The sequence below is a fragment of the Ranitomeya imitator genome, chromosome 5 (assembly GCF_032444005.1).
Source record: "Ranitomeya imitator isolate aRanImi1 chromosome 5, aRanImi1.pri, whole genome shotgun sequence".
Taxonomy (NCBI): domain Eukaryota; kingdom Metazoa; phylum Chordata; class Amphibia; order Anura; family Dendrobatidae; genus Ranitomeya; species Ranitomeya imitator.
The window spans coordinates 219,978,113-219,995,072 of NC_091286.1; the positions used below are offsets into that span (position 1 = coordinate 219,978,113).

General features: G+C 48.0%; 1 protein-coding gene across 2 annotated transcripts in view; it reads right to left on the reverse strand.

The window, feature by feature from the left end:
• Window positions 1–1,271: 1,271 nt before the first annotated feature.
• Window positions 1,272–16,960, reverse strand: part of ADAT2 (adenosine deaminase tRNA specific 2) — a 61,925-nt gene continuing 46,236 nt past the window's right edge. For both annotated transcript variants that reach the window (XM_069725909.1, XM_069725908.1), the window contains 3 exons: window positions 5,439–5,545; window positions 4,589–4,661; window positions 1,272–4,501 (listed from right to left, as the gene is read on the reverse strand). In XM_069725909.1, the coding sequence (XP_069582010.1) occupies window positions 4,470–4,501; window positions 4,589–4,661; window positions 5,439–5,545 (212 nt within the window). In that variant the 3' untranslated portion in view covers window positions 1,272–4,469. The remainder of the gene's footprint in view (window positions 4,502–4,588; window positions 4,662–5,438; window positions 5,546–16,960) is intronic.

The following is a 16,960-nucleotide window of genomic DNA, read 5'->3' on the forward strand; positions in this document are numbered from 1 at the left end:
CTCAAAGAGTGGGGTACGGATTCAATAGAAAGCTTAGACAATGAAGTGCCTGTCTGTTGAGCTGCCCACTTTTACTGCACAATTGTTGGGAGTCTTTGGACCCAGACCACCATTAAACTGAAAGCAGTTAGTTACAGTGCCTGCTAAATACATCGGGCATAAAGTTGAGTTACTCATTAATTAATATACCGTACGTAAATTAATATATACCAACTATGTGTATATTTTATTTTTTTTTTGTTTTATTTTGAATGGGGGGGCTATTTTAAATTTTTTAAAAAAATTTAAAACTCTTTTTTACTTTTTTCATGCTTCAATAGTCTCCATGGGAGACTAGAAGCTGCGATAACCCGATCGCCTCTGCTACACACAGATCAGATCGCTTGTATGTAGTAGAAATTCTCACTTGCTCTGGAATCCGGCAATGACAAGCATAGAGGTCTGCTGAAGACCTCTGGCTGTCATATCGACCCATGGGTGACCCTCAATCATGTAACAGGGTCACTCATGGTCAGGATTAGTGACGCGCTTCCGGCGCGATCACATTAAATGCCGCTGTCAGCGATTGACAGCAGCATTTAACGGGTTAACAGCTGCGGGTGGATCGTGATTTCACCCCCAGCTATTACAGGCACATGTCAGCAGTTCAAAACAGCTGCCATAACGGGAAAAACGTGGGCTCAGCTCCGGAGCCCACATCAAAGGGAAACGAAATGCGCCGTACTAGTACGGCACTTGTCGTGAAGGGGTTAGCCAGGACTAGATTATTTTCTTTTTTACCATGAGCTGAACAACTAACAGGCAGGTGGACGCTAACTACCTGCCTCTTTTGTCCAACACAGCGTGGTCACAGGCTGCACTTGCGTCTTCCGCTGAGGTCACATTGGCATGCAGCAGCTTCTCTTCCAATCTGCTCCGTTGACAGGCTGTGACTAGTGATTGAAAACAATCATTCGGCAGTCACACCCTGTCGACAGAGCAGCATAGAAGAGGAAGAGCTGCTTTGTTTATGTGGAGCAATTGAATCGTTGGCAGGAACGGTCTGAGACTGCTCTGAGCTGTCACCGGATAGAACAGGAAGCTAGCTAGCAACTAGTTTGATCCTCCAATTTTTTTTAAATGTATTTTTTTTCTTTTTAATACACACACCACAGGTTCTTGTGCAGAAACATTAATCTGAACTAATCCATTCACTTACACAGATAATATTAAACATGGCAAAGGAGCTGGGCATGCTACCTCTCCAGATCTTCCTGAAAACAATTTACAACTTTTTCAAATGTATTAGTAAGCTTTATTTTTTTTGCACAGTAAGCATCAAAAATGTCCTCTAAACATGTGTTATGAACCAGGTGTTAACCACAAAGATGTATTGTTTAATAGTCTGATGATACGGTGAACTGAACAATTATTTTTTTTTTTTTAGTATCCAAGCTTTCCCTGACATAGGACAGAGATGAGGCACACCCAATAATCAAGGTTTTCTCACCAGAATTCTGGCACAAAACAGCTTGAAATGTTGCAAAACACAAAGTTGTGCATTTTGCCATTTTTACCTCACTCTCAGCCAGCTCTGCTAAATTTTAGAATACTTCTAGTAACAATGTTTTGAACTTTTGACTTTCAGGCTCCATATCTCACCATTCACTACTTCACCACCATCATTTTATAGACAATCATCTTGACTATCTCATACATAAATTCGACTTGCAATTATTTAGAATACGATTAGTACTGCAGATTGTTATGGTTTTGCTCTTGGTGGTGGAAAAATCTGTTCTCACATTTCCTAATAGCTCAGTGAGTTACTAGGTTACTTCACAATCATAAGGGCACTGGTTAGAAATCGAGGACCAACCATGAAGAGTTCCAAAGAAACAGCATCATTCAGCTCATCGATAGCAGTGAAGATAATAGCCAAACTGCATCATGTGTGTGCCATGACAGTTGGCAGAAGACAAAATGAAGTCCGTCCATCCAAAAGCCAAGTGGTGGACATCCAGGCAAAAAAAAAAAAATAAAAAAAATCAACAAGTCAGTTCACCACAAGGTCTATTTGTTCTGACATGACAAACACGGCAGTGGAGGTGGCTTTTATGCTTCGTAATAGTGAGATCATAGATGTCCTTGCCAGCACTGTGTGACGCACGTCACACAAGTCTGGAATGGTGGCTCAAAAAAAAAAAATAAAGAAGCCTCGACTTCAATATTGTCATAAGAAGCGTTGGCTCAAGTTTCCAAAAAAGTACGAAAAGTGAACAGTAGAAGATTGTAAACAGGTGATTTGGAGCTATGAGACGAAAGTTAATTGACTAGGCTCTGATGGGTGCAAATGGGTCTGAAAGAAACAATGGAAAAAAGTGGCTAACAAATTGAGACATTCAATGAACTGTTCAATGAAGGAAGCCTGATGATATGGGGTTGTTTCACTGTCAAAGGCGTTGGATACTAAACCAGAATAGATGGTGGTTTCAGTGGTGAGCTATATGTGAGCATCCTACAAGATAAGTTACTTTGCATACACGGGTACTATGGGTATGAAAAGGATGACAATGTTCCAGCAGGACAACGACCTGAAGCATTAGTAGAGATTGGCAAATAAATTATTCAATACCAATGACGGAGAGTAGCTGGAATGGCCACACAGTCCCCATACCTCAACCCAATCGAACACTTCTGGGTAGAGTTGAAGAAAAACTGTATACAAACCCAAGGGAGTCGACCAGTTTGCACCAACTTTAGGAACATGTAGAAGAGACATAGGATCAGATTTCGAGACATGCTTGAATTTTATCGAGAGCATGCCCAGGATTCGGACAGTGTTGAAAGTCAAAGGTGGATTTACAAAATACTTACAAAATAATAATTTTAAATTTGGATTTTTAAGAGCTAAACAGTAAGAAAGCAGGGCCATGTCAAGAATCTTAATAACTAATCATATGCTAAATAGTTGCAAGTCCAATTTTTGCATGAGATAGCCAAGATGATTGTCAATAAAATGATGGTAGTTTCACTTTTGAAGCAGAAGTGGATAATGAGATATGGAGCCTGAAAGTCAAAAGTTCAAAACATGGTTACTAGTGATGAGCGAATATACTCGTTACTCGAGATTTCTCGAGCATGCTCGGGAGTCCTCCGAGTATTTTTTAGTGCTCAGAGTTTTAGTTTTTCTTGCCGCAGCTGAATGATTTACATCTGTTAGCCAGCTTACATACATGTGGGGATTCCCTAGCAACCAGGCAACTCCAACATGTACTTATGTTGGCTAACAGCTGTAAATCATTCAGCTGAGTCTATTCGCTCATCACTAATGGTTACCCTTTTGCTCGTCAGTAAATATATAAATTAACTTTTAAGTCACATGCAAATGAGGTCGCTTTGGTGCACCCTTGGTGTGGCCAATGGCTTGGTACACTGTTACAGCCTATTATTTTGCACATCTAGCATTGCACTTAATCTTGATCAACAGTGCTGGCTTTCTTACAGTGAGCGCTTCCTAAACTCAACCCTGTTTGTATGTACTGACTTTGGAGAAGACCAGTGGCATGCTCAAAACTACCAGAGTTTGATACAGTAGAACCAGACTGTGTCCAAATATCGATCCAACAGAATGAACTTTACGGACATATTACAACAGTCTAAAATATACAAAATTACATCCAACACATATGTACAACGTACTATGACCAATGTTGTTAACACTGTTTAGTTTGCTTTTGTTAAACAAGTCACTTTTTTAATTTTCCCACTTTTTTCAATTAAACTAAGATGAAGTGCATCAGTTTTATTACATTCTTCTAGAAAAATATATTTATTTTACTTGGTAAATGCAAAGACCTAGATTATATTACATGTAACATACACTAGGAGTGTATGTGACAGTGGTGACATCTTCTGGTCAATTTTTATTGGTGTTGCACGTCTTGGTTTGCAAAGAATTCATATGAGCATTTGGAAACTCGCAAGTAAAAAGACACTTGAAATCATTGTCCCGTCTTTCAGCAAACGGCTTTCCTTTCAATTACAATTGGAAAGCACTAAAAAAAACATTTAGGGTCATTTCATAAAAAAAAAAAAAATAAAAGAACACATCTGAAATTCATGGCGTTTCCTCTGTGCCAACATTTTCTGGTTCCCTTCTGGTTTCCATCCACCTGGCTCCCACAATCTTGTTTCGACATGAGATTGGGCTACTGCCATCTGGACGTAGTGATCTTAATGGTGTTGACATGTCCTGATTACAGCCAGTGATTGGCTGCAATGGTCTCATGAGATGTTTATGAGATATCTGTGGAGCCTAGTAAATAGAGTGGCGAGCCAAAAAAGCAGTAGCATGAGATTTGGGAGGTAAGAATAACTCCATGTGAAGAAAAATCCTTCATGGGAGTTTTGAGCCTCTATTATTTGATTGGACAAAGGTTGTGATCAAACACCTCATGATCCAAACCAAAAATGAGAAAAAAAAAAGTTTATTCCTTTCTCCGGACTTTGGATTTTGGTGCTATAAGAAAAAAAAAAAAGGAAAAATAATATAGCATTTTTCAACCACCTTTCTTAAAATGTGTTAATACTTAGAAACAATACCAACCATTAGGGTTTTCTTTCTTGTAAAATGTCTTCAACATCTCCACGGCTTTCTCAGCTTTGTATCCTGGTAAGCACTGTAAGAATAAATGTGTGCAGTCACAGTATGGTGGAAAAGTAAAAAGTCAGAAATCTGTATTCCTGTTCTACATTTATTGGCTTCTCCTGGTTTATTCTACTAAGAATATTTTAATTATTTCACCCTCACGAAAGTACATAGTGAATCACTACTGACATTTATTAGTGGTTAGGCACCTGTAGATCTATGAAGCAAGATGCTAAATGTACCACCAACTACCATGGCATGGGCATTGGTTAAACCATAAACCATCATGCATTTAATGCTGAATCTACCTATTGTGTCACTAGTCACAAGGAATTCGATGTGTAAAAGATTATTCAGGTTTGACATAAACCTTTGCGAATTCTTCTTCATATTAAACATGGCAGTAAAGAAAACAAAACAAAATAAATAACTAAATAATATGATTGGCTGAGATGCCACAGTAATCCAGCTTGGGCCACAAATCTCTCTCCACACTGATAGTTGGCTACAAGTTTCAGTGTGGATAAGAGGCGTCACCAGGCTACAGATGACTGGCTGGACGTATAGCGAACCCCCCAGAGGCGGCCTGCACACCACAAGGACCACTTACCACTATGTACATGTCCACTACTCTGTAGAGGGATCTCTTGTGTTTATGTGACCTTAAAATGCATTCAATTGTATTTGTCTCATTATAATGGCAAATTATACCAATACCTGAATATTTTATTGACTTTTTCAGGGCTCCTGATGTGTGAAAGGCACTACTGCCTACATATGATAACAGTACAGAAATAGTTTTACATACCGTGAATGTAGCTCCTGTGTTGGGTATTCCATTTCCAGCAACATTCAGAACTGATCCACATCCACCAAACCGATCATTACAGCAACCATACACCACTAAAGGAATTCCTGAGCAACCATTCAGGAAGAATTTGAGTACATGTTAACCAAAGTTTAAGTCATGAAAAGCTACAAGGATAATAACGCTTCAGTGAACCCCCAACTGGAATTTTATGGAACTATTAATGAAAACACTCCATCTGCTCGAAAGCCTCATACGTACATTGCATTAAACGTTGTGACATTAAAGGGAACCTGTCACCCCCAAAATCGAAGATGAGCTAAGCCCACCGGCATCAGGGGCTTATCTACAGCATTCTGTAATGCTGTAGATAAGCCCTCGATGTATCCTGAAAGATGAGAAAAACAGGTTAGATTATACTCACTCAAAGTACTGCAGTGCGCAGGGCCTCTCTGACCTTTCCCGGCGCCTGCGCACTGCAGTACCTTGCTCTGCCCTTAACAGGACAAGAAGAAGGACAAGAAGAGGATGTCATTGTAAGATGGGAAGCGCTGGACCGGACCGCAACGCCCATCAGACAGGACCGCAGCGGGAACGCCCTCGGGTGAGTATAATCTAACCTGCTTTTCTCATCTTTCAGGTTACATCGGGGGTTTATCTACAGCATTCCAGAATGCTGTAGATAAGCCACTGATGCCGGTGGGCTTAGCTCCCCTTCGATTGTGGGAGTGACAGGTTCCCTTTAACTAAAGAGGATGCGAACACCACAACGGTATGACGACTGTTAAATGGGATACTAATGTCATATGTTTAACCCGTTAATGACCACCGAAACGCCTTTTAATGGCGGCAGTTAAGGGTACTTAAACCACAGAGTCGGATTTTCTCTGGGGTCTCGGTTGCTGAGGGTAGCATAGACCCCAGAGAACATGATTCGGGGTTTTTTTTTACCGACCCCCAGGTTGCGATCACCAGTAATTAACTGTTTACCGGCCGTCGCAAAAAAACCCCAAAACGCGATTTCCCATTTAATTTCTCTGTCCTCCGATGTGATCGCACATCAGAGGACAGAGAAACGGGGTCCCCGATCGCCCCCTGACACTCACCTGTCTCCCCCGGTGCTCCTCGTGGCTGCCAATGGGCGCTGCCATCTTGTTTCGGCAAAAAAAATGGCAGGCGCATGCGCAGTGCGCCCGCCACCCGGAAGATCTTTGGGGACCCCAAAGAACATGATAGGGGTCGGTTTTTACTGACCCCTGTTTTGCGATCGCCGGTAATTAACTGTTTACCAGCGGCCGCAAAAAAAGAAAAAAAAACAAAAAACGATGTGTCATTCTCTGTCCTCTGATGTGATCGCACATCAGAGGACAGAGAAAACAGGATTTTTGGTTGCTTACCGTAAAATCTGTTTCTCGGAGCCTTCATTGGGGGACACAGGAACCATGGGTGTATGCTGCTGCCACTAGGAGGCTGACACTATGCAAATAAAAAAATTAGCTCCTCCTCTGCAGTGTACACCCTACCGACAGGAAGTAGGATATTCAGTTAGTGAGAAAGCAGTAGGAGAAGCAACATGTAAAAGAGAAAGAATAATATAATAATAATAATAAACTTTATATAGCGCCAACAAATTCCACGGCGCTCCGTAGATTAACATTTTCAAACACTCAAAGAGTGTTCAAAGAACTCAAACGTATACAGTAAACAGAGCTGTTCAACTTGGGAGGGTGCTGTGTCCCCCAATGAAGGCTCCGAGAAACAGATTTTACGGTAAGCAACCAAAAATCCTGTTTTCTCTATCGCCTTTCATTGGGGGACACAGGAACCATGGGACGTCCCAAAGCAGTACCTGGGGTGGGAAAAACAGACTTCCATCAGGTCCGAGGACTCACCACTGCTGCCTGCAGGATCCTCTGCCCAGGCTGGAGTCTGCCGTAGTTCGGCGAAACGTGTGGATGGAAGACCAGGTTGCCGTTTTGCAAAGCAGTCGGCAAAAGCCCCGTGACGTACCGCACTGGAAGCGCCGACTGCCCGGGTAGAGTGAGCTTTATCTCAGGAGGAGGCACTCTTGTTCTTGACCCGGTAAGCTTCGAAAGTTGCCGTTCTGATAGAGAGAGCAATAGTCGCCTTGGAAACCGGCAGGCCTCTACGCACGCCATCAGGGATGGCGAAAAGAGAATCCATCTTTCGGAAAGCGGCTGTGCTAGCCAGGGAGATCCTCACTGCCCTGACGAGGCCCAGCCTGTTCAACGATCACTCCAGAGGATGAGTCGGTGCTGGACAAAGGAAAGGTAGAAAGATGTCCTCGTTGAGGTGGAAAGATGAAAACCACCCCAAGAAAGGAAGGAAGGAAGGAAGGAAGGAAGGAAGGAAGGAAGGAAGGCGGAGGCCTGGGACCACCTTGTCCTGGTGGAAAATCAAGAAAGGAGGTCGGCAAGAAATGGCCGCCAACTCGAAAACACGGCGGATCGAAGAGATGCACCTGAGAAAAGCCACCTTCCGAGATAGAACTGGCAGGGAAAACTCCCTGAGAGGCTCAAAGGGGGAACCCCTAAGAACAACCAACACAACCTTTAAATCCCATGAATCCACAGAGGCCCTGTACGGAGGGACAGTGTGGGCTACTCCTTGAAGGAAGGTCGTAACCTGTGGCTGAGAAGATAACGCCTTCTTAAAAGGGAAGAAGAGTGCAGAAACCTGGCCCTTTAGGGAACTGAGAGCGAAGCCCGAATCCAGTCCTGCCTGAAGGAAAACCAAATGGAAGGCAGGGAAAAAGGACATAGGAGAAAAGCGGTTGGACTCGCATCAACGAAAGTATGCCCTCCAGGTAGGATAGTAAATCCTGCAAGAAGACAAAGGCTTCCTAGCCTGAATTATAGAGTGGCTCATCTGGGCCAAAAGGCCGGACGCTCTTAGAACTGTGGAGTCCACAGCCACACCGTTAAACTGAGCGACCGATAATTTGGGTGGCAGATCGGACCCTGAGACAGCATATCGGGTACGTTTGGAAGGCACCAGGGGTGTCCGCGAGAAGATTGACGATGTCTGCAGACCAAGACCTCCTATGCCAATCCAGGACGATCAGAATGACCGGCACCCATCCCGCCTTGATCTTTTTCGACAGCTTGGAAAAGCAAGGGAAGGCGTGGGAACCGATAGGGGAGCACGAACTGCGACCAAGGAATGGCCAGAGTGACAACACCACTGTGAGAGGATCACGGGACCCTGGGCCGACCCGAGGGGCCTTCCTGTTCAATCAGGACGCCATGAGGTCCACCTCTGGAGTCCCCCATTGAAGGGCAATCCGATAGGAAACCTCCTGAAGAACCCTTCCCCCGCCGCGAGGCCCTCGCGGCCGAGGAAGTCGGCGGCCTAAAAGTCCATGCCGGGGACATGCACTGCGGAGCTCACCAGGACCGTTGCCTCTGTCCAAAGGAGGATCCTGGAATCTCGGCCGAGGCCAGGGAACGCCGAGTCCACCCCTGGTGGTAGACATATGCCACTGCTGTGTCATTGTCTGTCTGGATTCGAATTGGCAGGCTGCTGAGAATCCTTACCCAGTGAAGGAAAGACAGAAAGATGATCCGGAACTCGAGGACATTGATCGGCCAAGAGGACTCCTGCGCCGACCAACAACCCTGAAAGAACAGGAAACAAAGCCCCGCGCCTCCGCCGAGCGGGCTGGCGTCCGTCGTCACCACCTGCCAGGGAACTGGAAGGAAGGATCTACTCTGGGATGAGAGAAGTGACCTCGGCCACCAGTCGAGGAACCGTTTGACCCGGGAGAAAGCCGGATCGGACGATGCAGAGAAAAGACAGACCTGTCCCCTGTGATAGAATAGCCTGCCGAAGAAGTCTTGAATGAAACGGGCGAAGGGAAAATTGCTTCCGATGTTGCAACCAACCTCCTTAGGGCCTTCGAGGCCCGTCGGAAAGGAGGGGAGCCGAAAACCCTGGAGCAAGCGAACTTCCTGACAAAGGAGGGATATCCTGTCTTCGGGAAGGAAGACTCTGGTCCGACAAGTATCGAAGAACATGCCCGGAGATACGAGGTGCTGAACAAGATGGAACTTCTTCCTGTTGTCGAGCCACCCGCAACGGCTAGAATGTCGGAAAAGATGGATAGACTTTCGGGAGCCTGAAACCGAAATTCCTGAGCCTCCATGGAAGCGATTACTGAACGAGGGAATATCATCCTGAAGTGTCTCCGACGAAACTTCCTGTTCAGCAGATTGAGATCCGGACTGGGACGAACCTTGTCGTCCTCTGTCAGTACCAAAAGATTCGAAGAGAAGCCTGTGAACCGTTGAACCGTTCCAGTTCTGGGACGGGAACGATTACCCCGGATTTAAGGAGGGAAACAATGGCAGTAAAGAAACCCGGGACTAGAGCGGGGTCTCTTGGAGGTTGGGATTTGAAGGAACGATCCCAGGACCGTGAAATGAAGATTTTGTATCTAGAGGGAACAAGTGCCCTGGCCCATGTGTCCTCTACTGAGGAGACCCAGACGTCCCTGAGGAACAGGAGATGGTTGCCCAGCCTGAGAAACGGGCTGGGGTCTAGTCGTGGGTCATGCCTAGGTAGAACTTCCAGTCCTGGACCTGGATAATCCGCCTTAGGAGTAGCGGGCACGCCAGGAAAGAGTGAGACGAAGAATACCTTCTTCTCTTAACGTGCCTGAGGCCTCTGCTGTTGCGAAGAGGAATCTGATGCCGCGAAACTACGAAAAAGGTCGAAAAGACCGAAGTAGCCGCCTAAGGGGAAGTGGGCGAGGTCTGGAGAAGGGGACTGGTGCCGCCAGTGGCGTCCTTAATAATTTGGTCCAGCTTGGAACCGAAAGGACGTGAACCTTGAAAAGACAGGCTCGTAAGGGACTTCTTTGATGACTCTTGAGCCAAACGACGGCTGGCAACAACATCACTGGGCGCCTGTGCGGCAGAAGACGCGACGTCCAGGGAACCAATTATTCCCCTGCGTGAGTAATCTGGGTGGCAACTTCCGCCAGCCGGCCTGATGGAGCTCCAGCTTGAATGCCCCAACGGAGTTGTTTAGCCCCTCAGATACAGACTTTGAAACCCAAGTGGAAGCCAAAGTCGGGAATTGGGATGATGCGGCAAGATTCGAAAGCCGACTTCACGAAGGATTCCATGATCCAATCGATGGAATCTTTCAGAGCCGCCCCACCGGACAGCATAAGGACTGTGTTGGTGGCAAGTCTAGCAGCCGACGGATCCACAGGGGGAGAGGTCGTTCTCTAACGCCTCTCAATCCGGGGCAATGAGATCCGGAGGAAAGAGATTATGAGACTCCAAGACGCTTGTCTCATTGAGAACGTCTGGTCGAATTCGCTCTTTCTCTAACCAGAAGCTCCTCGAATTCAGGATGAGGAGCCAATACCTTGGGAGGTAGTTTAGACAGTCTAAACGAAACCGCCTGATCTGCGGGTTTCGTAGAGGAATCTTTGATGCCACAGGTCTGATTGGTCGCTCCAATGAGGCTTTGAACCATATCCCTCATGTTAGCGATTTGGTTCGAATCCGGCCCCAAATTATCCTCCGAAGGCGCATCAGAGAAAACCTCGCCTTACTCCGGGGGGAAAAGCCAGGGGGAAGTCGACCACAGAGAAGGACCGTGGGGCGAAGTGGACCGAGAAGAGAACTCAGACCAGCGTTCCTGTCTGGATCTTTCGCGGCCTGTATTAGAAGTCTCGGACGGAGCTTCTTGCGACCCGCTGGCTACTACGGAAGTCTGCAGGGGCAACCGATCTAGCACGGACACAAGGGTCTGGGACACCCATGTGAGATCCGCTACTGATAGAGTGGCGGGGGGGGGGGGGGTCCTGGGCGGTGAGCATAATGTGGATTGCTGCAGGCCTGCCTGAGAAAAGGTGGGAGGCCGGAAGCGAACTCCCGTAAAAATAGACCGAACGGGTCCGAGGAAAAATTCAGAAGGGAAGAGTATCAGTCTGCGGTGCAGAGCTACTCACGGCAGACGCTGCGGTGGGCATAAGGCGAACATGCAAAGTGTTAGACTAAGGCAGAAGAGGGAGAACAAAAGCGACTTCCCTTAAGATTAGACATGGCAATGAAGAAGCCAGAAGGTTAGTACTCACGACAGGTGATGGATGGAAAGCTGCACCTCATGATGTGGATGGTCCTTAACGCAGGGGTGCAGGTAGAAAGAGCAGACTTCTGGGACACTCTTCTGTCCAGGACCGGCTGCAATGCTGAGCCGCAAGGGATGAGGACGCCAGGCTATGCGCTTTGAGGAGCCAGCGCAAAGCGGTCCTGGTGCCGAAAAAACACTACAGGGGCGCAGGAGAAAGTGGGCGGGGCTAACCACCAGGATGGCGCTGGTGGGCGGAGCTCACCGACTTGAACCAGTCGGGCGGGAGAAAAGCCCGCCTGATGTAAGAAGGAAGTGGCGGAGTCGCGGCCGGAAGTAGGCCCCGGGGGAAGCCGGGGCCTAAATTAGAGGCCGGCGTCCACCGGTGCAAGACCGCGGCGCCGGAGCTGTGCGCCGCGGGTATGAAGTGGCGGGGCAGCCTGGGACAAAGGCATCGCGGCCGCAGAGAGCGGCCGGAGAAGCGTGGCTGCAGGGGCCCGAAGCGGCGAGGCGGCCTGCAAATGCCGCCGCGCTGGCAAAGATGGCAGGGGAGCCGCCACGCTGGCACAGATGGCACTAAGGGCGGCCGGAATCGTACGGTCGCAGGGGCCAGAAGCGGAGCGGCGGCCTGCAAACGCCGCCGCGCTGGCACAGATGGCAAGGGAGCCGCCGCGCTGGCACAGATGGCGCTAAGGGCGGCCGGAATCGTACGGTCGCAGGGGCCAGAACAGGAGGCAGAACGGCCGCAGCTATGGAAGCGGTGCGGCAGACAGAAAAGCACGGCCGCCGTGCGGTAAAAGGGATCTCGGCCCGTGCGCGCGGATAAAAAGGCCCCTGCAACTGCGTGCAGCTGCCCGTACAAACGGGCGACGACCAGTGGGATCCCCCCCTTAGATCTGTATGGGGTGGGATGGAATGGGGAAAATACTCACCTTAAATATCCCACGTCGTTACTAACCTGAAGAGGCATGAGACGTCCAGGGAGCTGATGGACGTCCTCGTCTCCGCAACCGACAGGCTCTGGTGGGCGAGTGGGTGGGGGACGGAGCCAGGACCGGACTTCTAAGCACGCTTGTGTGCTAGGATCTTGGTCCTGGTGAGGGATCTATGACGATACGGGGTGGCAGTACACGCCGTACTCATAGTCCGCACTGTGGGACTACAGGTGTGACTGTTCACCCTGTATCCCTCCGGAAAAACCTGAAAAGAAACGACGCACATTGAGGTAGATAAGGGTCTAATGAAAGACCCGTGTCCACCTCCTACTGACACTAAGCTAAACTGAATATCCTACTTCCTGTCGGTAGGGTGTACACTGCAGAGGAGGAGCTAATTTTTTTATTTGCATAGTGTCAGCCTCCTAGTGGCAGCAGCATACACCCATGGTTCCTGTGTCCCCCAATGAAAGGCGATAGAGAAATAGGGGGAATCGGGGACCCTGCCATACTTACCGGTGTCCCTGGGTCCTCCTGCGTCCCCTCCTGGCCGCCGCCTTCTTCCTCTGGCAAAAAAAAAGGCGGGCGAATGTGCAGTGCGCCCGCTATGATCTGCCGGCCGGCAACTAGAGGAGTTGGGCTAAAGTTAGGGTTAGGGCTAGGGTTGGGGCTAAAGTTAGGATTAGAGTTGGGATTAGGGTTAGGGCTGGCATTAGGGTTACGTTTGGGATTAGGGTTAAGGTTGGGGTGTATTGGGATTAGGTTTGAGGTTAGGCTTGAGATTAGGATTAGGGGTGTTTTGGGGTTAGGGTTGTGATTAGGGTTATGGATCGGGTTGGGATTAGGGTTAGTGGTGTAACAACCCTGCTGGCATCACTGCATGGCTTCCGATCCCCCACCTGCATTACACTAAAACTCACTTCTCTGGGCCTTGTTGTGACTTCTCTCTGCAGCCATCTCCATGCTGTGTGCCTCATGTCTGCTATTTGCTCTGTGCATGCTCTGTCTGTGTGCAAAGCAAGGCGGCGGCAACTCCTGTGTCTTATTGAGACTGTGTGCACCTTGCTTAGGTATCCCCGGCCAATCGCCATGAGGCTTCCTGTATTTAAAACATCCCCACCCATTGGTGGGGGCCTGTGCAACTTACTCCCTCAGTCAGTTCTTAGCTGCTGAGGTGCCCGGCCCTGTCTCTGTTACTCTTATGTCCGCCACCCAGGGAGGCGTTGTACCCTGGTCGGTGTCCTGTGTTTGCCATCCAGTGGGGCCTCGTACACTGGCCTATGTCCGCCACCCAGAGGGGCGTCGTACCCTGGCTTGTGTCCATGTCTCTGTGCCTTGTCCTGTTCCTGACTTTGTCTTAGCCTAGTTCTGTTCCTGTGTCCGTTTACATCCCTGCCTTGGTTTCCTTTCCCTGCTGTGCGTACTGTGTCTTGCTTTGCTCTGCTTTTGGCTCTGCTCTCTGCGACCCTGCTTTGCTCCTTGCTCTGCATTCTGTGACCTTACTCTGAGCTCTGCACTCTGTGGCCCTGCTCTGCGGCTCCGCTCTCGCTCTGCGGCTCCACTTTTTGTGGTTCTACCTTGCTCCGCTCCTTGCGGTTCTACCTGGCTCCACTCCTTGCGGTTCTACTTCTCCTGCTCTTGGCTCCGCCTCCTGCGTTTCTGCACTTGGCTCCAGCTCTTGGCTCCGCCTCCAGCGTTTCTGCACTTGGCTCTGCCTCCAGCTCTTGGCTCCGCCTCCAGCTCTTGGCTCCGCCTCCAGCGTTTCCGCACTTGGCTCCACCTCCTGCTCTTGGCTCAGCCTCCTGCGCTTGGCTCAGCCTCCTGCATTTCTGTTCTTGGCTCTAGCTCCTGTGCTCTCGCTCTGCATCCGCTCTTGCGGTCTCTCTACCTATTTTTAAGTCCTCCTGTCTGATCAGGGTCTTACCTGTTTTACATACCTGCCTGCAGACCGATCCCTTCCGGTTCTTCCAGTGTACCAGCCTTGTCCGCCTGTCCTGCCAGAGAGCCAGACGTACCTGCCTGCCTACCAGAGAGCGAGCCATGCCTGCCTGCCAGTGTCTCTGTTTTACCCGTCTGCCTGCCTCTGTCCCAGCCATGCCCACCTGTCTGCCAGAGTGCCAGCCGTGCCTGTCTATGTTCCCCGGTGGGATCAGCAGCCACAGCCAGACACCACCCTGGAGTGGTACCTCGAAGCTTCCTGCCGCACAAGCCTGACCTCACCATCAGAGGCTCCAGCGAACACCAAGGAAGCTACTTAGTTACGCCCCCCCTCCCAGGGTAGTCTGGTCTGTGGTCCAGTGGGGCCACCCCCCCCGCACCAACCAGTCTGGGCACGAGCGTGACAAGGGGTGTGTTGGGGTTAGGGTTGGAGCTAGAATTGGGGGGTTTCCACTGTTTAGGTACATCAGGGGGTCTCCAAACGCTCCAGCCAATTTTGCGCTCAAAAAGTCAAATGGTGCTCCCTCCCTTCTGAGCTCTGCCGTGCGCCCAAACAGTGGTTTACCCCAACTTATGGGGCATCAGCGTACTCAGGACAAATTGGACAACAACTTTTGGGGTCCAATTTCTCCTGTTACCCTTGTGAAAATAAAAACTTGGGGGCTAAAAAATCTTTTTTGTGGAATTTTTTTTTTTTAATTTGCACGACTATTATAAACTTTTGTGAAGAACTTGGGCATTCGAAGTTCTCACCACACATCTAGATAGGTTCCTTGGGGGGTCTAGTTTCCAAAATGGGGTCACTTGTGGGGGTTTCTACTGTTTAGGTACATCAGGAGCTCTGCAAATGCAACATGATGCTCGCAGACCATCCCATCAAAGTCTGCATTCCAAACGGCGCTCCTTCCCTTCCGAGCCCCTATGTGTGCCCAAAAAGTGGTCCCCCCACAGATGGGTTATCAGAGTACTCAGGACAAACTTGTCAACAAATTTTGGGGTCCAAATTTCTCCTGTTACCCTTGAAAATGATTTTTGAGGAACAAAAAAGGATTTTTTATTTTCACGGCTCTACTTTATAAATTTCTGTGAAGCACTGGTTCAAAGTGCTCACCACACATCTAGATAAGTTCCATAGGGGGTCTAGTTTCCAAAATGGTGTCACTTGTGGGGGTTTCCACTGTTTAGGCACATCAGGGGCTCTCCAAACGCGACATGGTGTCCGATTTCAATTCCAGACAATTCTGCATTGAAAAAGTCAAACAGAACTCCTTCTCTTCCAAGCTCTGCCATGCACCCAAACTGTAGTTTACCCCCACATGTGGGGTATCGGCGTACTCAGGACAAATTTCACAACAACTGTCATGGTCTAATTTCTCCTGTTACCCTTGTGAAAATAAAAATTTGGAGGCAAAAAGATCATTTTTGTAGAAAAAAAAATGCGATTTTATTTTCACGGCTCTACGTTATAAACTTCTGTGAAGCACCTGGGGGTTTAAAGTGCTCACCACACATCTAGATAAGTTCCTTAAGGGGTCTAGTTTCCAAAATGGTGTCACATGTGGGGGGGCTCCACGGTTTAGGCACATCAGGGGCTCTCCAAAAGCGACATGGCATCCGATCTCAATTCCAGCCAATTCTGCATTGAAAAAGTCAAACGGTGCTCCTTCTCTTCCAAGCCCTGCCGTGCGCCCAAACAGTGGTTTACCCCCAGATATGGGGTATCGGCGTATTCAGGAGAAATTGCACAACAAAATTTGTGGTTCATTTTCTCTTTTTACACTTGTGAAAATAAAAAAAATTGGTTCTGAAGTAAAATATTTGCAAAAAAAACCTTAAATGTTCATTTTTTCCTTCCACATTGTTTCAGTTCCTGTGAAGCACGTAAAGGGTTAATAAATTTCTTGAATGTTGTTTTGAGCACCTTGAGGGGTGTAGTTTTTAGAATGGTGTCAAGGTTGGGTATTTTCTGTCATGTACACCCCTCAAAGTGACTTTAAATGTGAGATGGTCCCTAAAAAAAAAAAAAAAAAAAAAAAAAACGGTTTGTAAATTTTGTTGGAAAAATGAGAAATCGCTGGTCAACTTTTAACCCTTATAACTTCCTAACAAAAAAAAATGTGTTTCCAAAATTGTGCTGATGTAAAGTAAACATGTGGGAAACCGGTTTTTACGTACCGGTAATAGGATTTTACAGAGTCCACGACAGCACCCACAACGAGAGAGGGGATCCGCCCACCTTCCGGACAGGAACCTACAGGTTAAAAAGGGGCGGCCCCCCTCGCCCTCCAGTTTGTGTTCCAGAGTACAAGGGATACCGCCAATGAATCAGTACATGACAATATTATCTTAGACACTACTAAATACCACCACCTCTATAGAGTGATCCCTAAAGGCACACCTTCCAACAGAGTGCAAGAATAAGTAACTAAATACGGGGGGGAATGTATGGGTGCTGTCGTGGACACTGTAAAATCCTATTACCGGTACGTAAAAACCGGTTTTCCTATCACCACGACAGCACCCACAACGAGAGACTTTCAAAGA